Source organism: Alosa sapidissima, chromosome 7 (assembly GCF_018492685.1).
Source record: "Alosa sapidissima isolate fAloSap1 chromosome 7, fAloSap1.pri, whole genome shotgun sequence".
NCBI lineage: Eukaryota > Metazoa > Chordata > Actinopteri > Clupeiformes > Clupeidae > Alosa > Alosa sapidissima.
The window spans coordinates 10828303-10835527 of NC_055963.1; the positions used below are offsets into that span (position 1 = coordinate 10828303).

The 7225-nt window shown below is 41.4% G+C and overlaps 1 protein-coding gene across 4 annotated transcripts; it reads left to right on the forward strand.

Moving 5' to 3' along the window:
* The first annotated feature begins 19 nt into the window (after nucleotides 1-19).
* asb14b (ankyrin repeat and SOCS box containing 14b) lies at nucleotides 20-6619 on the forward strand. Of its 4 annotated transcripts, none has more exons than XM_042099599.1 (10): nucleotides 20-121; nucleotides 824-948; nucleotides 1058-1110; nucleotides 1261-1392; nucleotides 3055-3213; nucleotides 3906-4151; nucleotides 4435-4606; nucleotides 4955-5498; nucleotides 5784-5937; nucleotides 6158-6619. In XM_042099599.1, the coding sequence occupies exons 2-10, from the start codon at nucleotides 830-832 to the stop codon at nucleotides 6334-6336; spliced, it is 1758 nt and encodes a 585-aa protein (XP_041955533.1). In that variant the 5' UTR covers nucleotides 20-121; nucleotides 824-829; the 3' UTR covers nucleotides 6337-6619. The 4 variants fall into 4 exon arrangements, with proteins under 4 accessions (XP_041955533.1, XP_041955534.1, XP_041955535.1 ...); XM_042099600.1 differs by having other exon boundaries at nucleotides 46-99; XM_042099601.1 differs by lacking the exon at nucleotides 20-121 and having other exon boundaries at nucleotides 892-948; nucleotides 1257-1392.
* The last annotated feature ends 606 nt before the right edge of the window (nucleotides 6620-7225 follow it).

Here is a 7225-nt window from a genome sequence, read left to right on the forward strand (position 1 = left end):
TTATAGGCAGACCAAGATATAAATAGCTGTATTTTGAGACACCAACAAGCCAGGAACCTACAAAGGCCTGGAGTTCGCTGTGTTTTCTGTGGACTAAAGGTAGAGTAACAATTAAACACAGGTAAAGTCCAAAGGCTACGTTGGAAATGGTGGGAAATATTGTGCCATATTTCTGTAATGATTAGACCACTGCATGCTGCATGTTTACAGTGAGGACACCTTAACCGTTAGCCAGTATAGCCGTAAAAATAGTTTCTCAGTGGCAAGTGCGCAGATCATGCCAAGTCTCAGTAATGTTTAAGCGAGTGATCTGTAAGTATCGAGCTTAATGCCTAGATCTCATGAACTGCCATGTAAAGCAAGTGTAATTATTTTCTGGAAAAATGACCATGGGAAGGTTTGTGGCAATTTTTGATTTGATATTTTTTAATTCCTTGGTATTTTTTAGACAAATGTACTTGATATATTTGACTCCATGTTGTGCCCATGGATTGCAAGAAGTCGTAACATTCCTGTAATTCAAACCAACAGTGGAGAGACTAGAGCACTATTTTCAGCTGACGCATACTGTCAACATCCAACATGTTTATCCATTGCATTTCCACACAAGCAGTTCACAGCTTGAGTGCATATTCCTTTTTGACACTGTCTACATATCAGACTAACCACACTGTTTCTTTAGTTATCACACATTTGCCCAACCCGAAGGTAAAATGCATGCATGTGTGAATTAAATGGCAACAACTTCAAAGGATCCAAGCTCCTGTTTCACTAGTTTAAGAAAGAGCATTCTCTATCTAATCATCATTTGCATGCTAAACAGAGAAGCATGGAGGCGGACTTGGCAGGATCTGATGAGGACTGGGACGGGGACGAGGATGAGGACACTCAGTACATGATTGAACAGAGTCTCTTGCAGTACAACAAGCGATGTGGTTCAAAGTCCAAGTACGTCGCCTCAATCAGCATTGTCCTGCATCCCACATGATAAACTAGTTGCACGTTTGGTGGGGGAGGGGGCAGACAAAATTCTATTGATGTCATTGTAATTCTTCAGTGAGCCTGAGGATACCATTGACGTTGATGAAATCTTAACAGTTATAAGAACAGGTGAGGCTTATCCTATGTTTATCCTTTTTATCTCAAGCTATGTCCTTGTAAACAATATAGAAAACAGTACAATTCAATAAACCTCATTAACTCCCCTCCCAGATCTGATCTGAGCTCTTTCCATTTCCTGCTCTGTCTGATTGGAGTTAGGTGATGAGGAGGCCCTCAGAAGACTTGTCCAGTGCCGGGAAGCTTTGTCCAAGGCAGACAGTAGGGGCTGGCTGCCAATCCATGAGGCAGCGGCCCAGGAGAAGAAGAGCATTTTGGAGATCATTTATGCAGGTGCTCACATTATGTGGCTTGTCTTCTCACCTGACTATGAGATACTAGACAGAGATGTCAAGTAACAAATTAGAAATACTTAAGTACAGTACCGGTACTTAAGTATGAACGGAGAGTATTTGTACTTTGCTCGAGTTTTTATTTTTCTTCCTACTTTCACTTCACTACATTTTAAAAATTAAATCTACACTTTTACTCCACTACATTTTCATTAGCAGCATTAAGTAATAATGTAAAATAAGTAATAAGTGTAATAATGTAAAATAAAATAATGTGCAAATGAAAAACAAAAGCCACAGTTTCCATTCAACATGTTCAACATATTTGCAACCCCAAGATATTCTGATACCCAGGAAATCCAGAGTTCTCGCGAGAGCACAATTTGAATTTAATCTTTCGGATTTGGGTCTGGATTTTCCAGGCTAATTCTGACCTGATGTAATCACAGGACACAGCAAAATAATAAAATAATATTTATTTATATAGCACTTTTCAAGCACAGAGAACAAAGTGCTTTACAGACCAACAAAAACAAAAAATAGTAATAATAACAATAATGATAATAATAATAATTAAAAAAACAATGTGTTCCCTAAATTTAGACTTTGTCAAAGGTCTGGCTGCTGAGTTCTGAACAGTCTGTAAACGACAGATGGATTGACGGTTTAGACAGGTGAATAAGGTGTTGCAATAATCAAGTCTAGATGAAACAAATGCATGTATAATTCTCTCTGTGTCCTTTAAAGATAGCATTGACCTGATTTTGGAAATATTTCTCAGTTGATAATAACAGGACTGGACAATGAGTTTTACATGTTGGTAAAATGTTATGTCTATATCAAATAAAACCCCTAAGTTTCTAGAAGTAGAACTAAATGAAGACATATTGACAGAGTGAAGGCCTAGCAAATATAGAAGACATAGCACACCAAGGCCTTGGTAGGCTGTTGCTTTTCATTAATAACACTTTTGTTTAGGCTTTCAAGGTGTGTTTATGTAATGTGATGTAGCTGCCTTTCTAAACATATTGGATAAACTTCATTGAAGGCCTATAAAAGGAAGCAGCAGTGAAAAATGAATGGCAGCCATACCTTTGTTCAGACTTTAAAGACATTGTGTATGAAGTGTAGGCAACCAGTTTTAAGGTGCTGCATGAACTTATAGCTATGGGAGGGGGTTGTCACCCTACCTGACCTCAAAACTTTTACTAGTACTTTGTACTTTTAGTAGGCTACTTAAGTATGTTTTATAATGGGCTACTTGCCATACTTAAGTACTGTAAATAATAGATATGTGGTATGCTTATAGATTATTTTTACGTTACTTACGTCATTTTTTGATCAAATATCTGTACTTCTACTCAAGTGTGGGTTTCAGATACTTTTTACCACAACTCTGGTACTAGATATCACCTTAGTCCATTCAAAACTTGATTTAATTGGATATCTATATCCAACATTGACTGTATGACCAATATTTCAGAAAATGGCAGGAAATTATTTTTTATTTGAAATGTGAAGTGTTTCTTAACAGGTTAAGAGCCTTAAACATCTTAGTAGTCAACATTCAATAGCAGAGCATTTTTACAGTGTACTCTTTTACATCCTATTACAAAACAGTATTCAGTGTTTGATGACTGAAATTCTCATATGACCCACACAGCGTCCTTCCAAGGAGCTGGAGAGAGTCGGACACCAACTGGAGAGACGCCGCTCTTCTTCAGCGTGGTGTACGGGCACTCGAGGAATACTATGTTCCTGCTACAGAATGGCTGCAACCCTGACAGCCAGAATGAAGATGGGGACTCTCCCCTGGTTGCAGGTGTGTGAGACATTAGACACACACAAAATCATACCATGGAGAGATATTCAGGATTAAATATGGAGAAGGGTGAAGTAGAGGTTTAAGAAGCAAAGCAGGCAAACTAGCAAACAATGAAGTTGAGGAGGCTGGAGCTATTTGGCTCTTAAAATAAAAATAACAAGTGTTTGTATCTACTTTAGAAAAATCATTAGCTTAGTGGTTCTTGCCCACTATGTTAGAGAGAAAGTAAGCAGGAAACTACAGAAATGTAGGTTTAACCAGGACACCTGCTTCTCCATGCCATGCACAAAGGTAAGAGTTTCTCAACCTTATTTGGTTGTTGACTTGACTTGTAGCCTGTGATCACAGACAGCTGTGTTGGATTAGGATGGGACTATGTGCTAATGTGTGGGTGGGGCAAGTGAGCTGTTAATTGACACATTTTCAGGCCAACTCCTAAAGTTCACAAGCAGTCCAAGCAAGACACAAGGTGGTAGAACAGTTTAGGAATATGATGCAGTGAAATAGAGCTCAAATGACTTCCACATTCTAAACCCACTCTGTACTACAAGTAAAGTATTTGTTTATTTTTATGCATTCCTAATTCTTTTAATTACGTCTTTGTTCCTTCCCCTCTCTCACACACTTCCTCTTGTCCCCTCACTTTCCTAAAATCCTTTCTCCATTCTTTTTCTGTCTTTTCTTTTCAGCTATAAAGAATGAACAGTATGACATGGCTGCTCTCCTCCTTCACTACGATGCCAAAGTGGACCAAAGAGGGGCCCTCCAGAGAACCGCTCTCCACGAGGCTTCCCTCCTGGCTTTGCCGAACTATGTTTACCTTCTCCTGCAGTCAGGAGCAGACCCCAACGCCTGTGATGCTGGTGAACGCACCCCCCTGGGATTGGCTGCTCAAGCAGGCCACCTGAATATTGTTGAAATTCTACTCCAGGGAGGTATGCTATGCTGTCTGTATATCGTTTCACCAAATCCATCAAGGTATTGGACCTGTATCATGTTTTGCTATTTATTATTAACCAGTATTGCTACAGCAAGCTGCCAGACCGACCTATTCTGCTGTTCACCCTCCTCATTGTCTGTCTCTCTCTAACTCGTATCTGCATTTTACACTTTCTCATCTGCAAGCTGCCAGACCTGAGGGTAACATTTTGACTGTTCATCCTCTTACTCTTGGTCACTCTCTCCCTCTGCTGCTCCATATGTCTTTCTCTCCTAAAGGGGCTAGGGTTTCATCCGAGTCAGCCAACTCTGGCTCCATATTGTTTGAGGCAGCTGCCTCTGGTAATCCAGACGTTGTAGCTGTACTGCTGGATTACGGCGCTGACCCCAATGTACCCATGCATACAGGCCACCTACCCATCCACAGGGTGGCTTACAGAGGACATATTCTGTAAGTGCCATGGATTTACTTGAGAGACTTAAATCAATGGCTTAATGTCATAATTTACTTACTTATGATTGAAAAGGGAATCCTTACAATGAAGCGGTGATGTCTAATGCATTGTAAAAGTGCATCAGACACAGTTTTGTTGGATCTCTTGGGGGACAGACCTGTTTTGATACTTGTGTCAAGCATGCGATGACTTCTGTACAATGAGCCCTATGGCACAGAGTGATAAGTGTGTATGATGCAAACTCCTAACTCTGTCCAGTTAGACTAGCATCATTCACAAAGCAGGGGGAGTTGTAAGATGCTGGTAACCATCATCACTCCCTGCTGTCCCTCCCCCATTCACAGAGCCCTGGAGCAGTTAATCCCAGTGACCAAACTGGAGGCTGTGACCATGAGTGGCATGAGCCCTCTGCACTCTGCGGCGGCTGGCGGGCACCCCCAGTGCCTGGAGCTGCTCATCGGCGCGGGCTACGACGCCAACTTCATGCTGCACCCCAAGGTGCGGCGCAACTACGAGGATGAGCGACGGTCGGCACTGTACTTCGCTGTGTTCAACAACGACCTCCGGTCGACACGGCTGCTGCTGGATGCGGGCGCCATGCCCAACCAGGACCCCGTCAACTGCCTCCAAGTAGCACTGCGCCAGGGCAACTACGAGCTCATCAACATGCTGCTGCGCTACGGCGCCAACGTCAACTACTACTCGCGCATCAACACCACGCACTTCCCCTCGGCTCTGCAGTACGCTCTCAAGGACGAGGTGATGCTGCGCATGCTGCTCAACTATGGGTACGATGTGCAGCGATGTTTCGACTGTCCCTACGGCAATGGGCCCCACGTGCCTTCTGACTACGAAGGCTGGAGCGCCTCAGTTATAAAAGACATGGTGGTGAGACAAGCAACAGCCCAGAGTGGTGTGGCTAACGTCTTTGTCTACAAGTCTTTTCTAGTCTAAATTGTCCCCAAAGGGAAACTGGTTTAATTACTGTTTTAACAGGTGACCAAGGGCTCCACCCTTGACCATGAGTAGTACTGATTATGATGCTGTGACTATTCCAGCCCCATTTGTTTTAATTGTTGGGATGGTTAAATCATAGAGAACAAAAAGATTATGAGGGAAAGAATACAAACATCTATTCTCTCTCCCTCTCCCCCTTGCCTCCACTTTCTGCAGTTTTGTGAGGTGATAACTGTGTACTGGCTGAAGCACTTATCAGGGCAGGTGGTCCGCATCATGCTGGATTACGTTGACCATGTCACCCTCTGCTCCAAACTGAAAGCCGTTCTAATGGAACAAAAACAGTGGGACGATATTTGCCAAATCCAAGGTGAGTGTCCTCAGCCTCGAGGCATGACCTGATTACTTTAAGCATTTCCTTTGAATAATGGTTGCGGATGCCTTTGTGGACTAGTACATTTCGCAATTTACTGTACTAAAGTGTTACTTATAGAAATATTGTGAAATGTGAAAAATAGCCTGTCCAAAGGGCTATGTAAAAAGTCTACTTAACGCGACAATGACACGCTACTGCATTTCCATGTCCACAGCAAATGTACGCAGCCTGAAGCACTTGTGTCGTCTGAGCATCCGTGAGCGGTTGCGGAGCCTACGTCTGAAGTCACCGGTGTTTTTAAGCTACTTGCCTTTACCAAACAGGCTGAAGGACTACCTCCGCTTTAAAGAGTATGATGTATATGGCAAAGGCAGTATATCAGAAGAGAGGTGATTGGTCATAAACCTATACATTTGCTGATTCAAAATGACCTGCTAGTTTATTCTTTGATACTTTGTGAAAGTGTGATACTCAATCATTGTTTGCTTCATGTAATATTGTTATTCATTGTTGTTTTTGTGGCGATCAATTAATTATCTTACTCAAGAGGGGGGGAGGGGGGGGTGTACAACTTAAAAGTCAAAAGTTCACAAATGTAGGGTTAATACAGCCATCAGCAAAATGAGACCTTTCAGTGATTTACACATTCAAGTGGCAATAAAACAGAATTAATCTAGAAGATATGTATAACAGATTAATTATTTTGTAATTTGTTTCCTATTTTTGGGATGGAGATATTGAGGGATGACGGAACTGCGTACATGACCTTTTAAAGCTCACGCCAATTTGGTCAAATTACTGGGTAGGGTTACATTAAATAGACAATATTTGTACAATTATACAACTATAAAAAAAATTATATCAAAATGCACTATACATTGATACAAAAATTAGAAGTTGCATACATGTTATAAGAAATGTTCATACCAGTCCATACCTCAGAAGAGATGTGGTCTCTAACCTCAGTGATACCTTTCAACCCAAACCAAGCTTGCCATGACATTAATCTGATATAGCCTATTAAAAAAATACAAGCATTACATCATTACATGCATGTATACATACAGTATAGGTCTACTTACTTTATGCATCCACACAACCAGCTTAATACCGTACATGAACACAATAAAAAAAATAGGCCTATAGCCAGAGGAATAATTTTACATAGGGCTGAGGGCACACACCCCCCTAACTGTCAACACTTCCAAAAGGTTTAAAATGGCCTAGTTGTAGCTATTTCTCTATTGTAATAGCTTGTCCTACAGTTCAGATTTCATGAAGG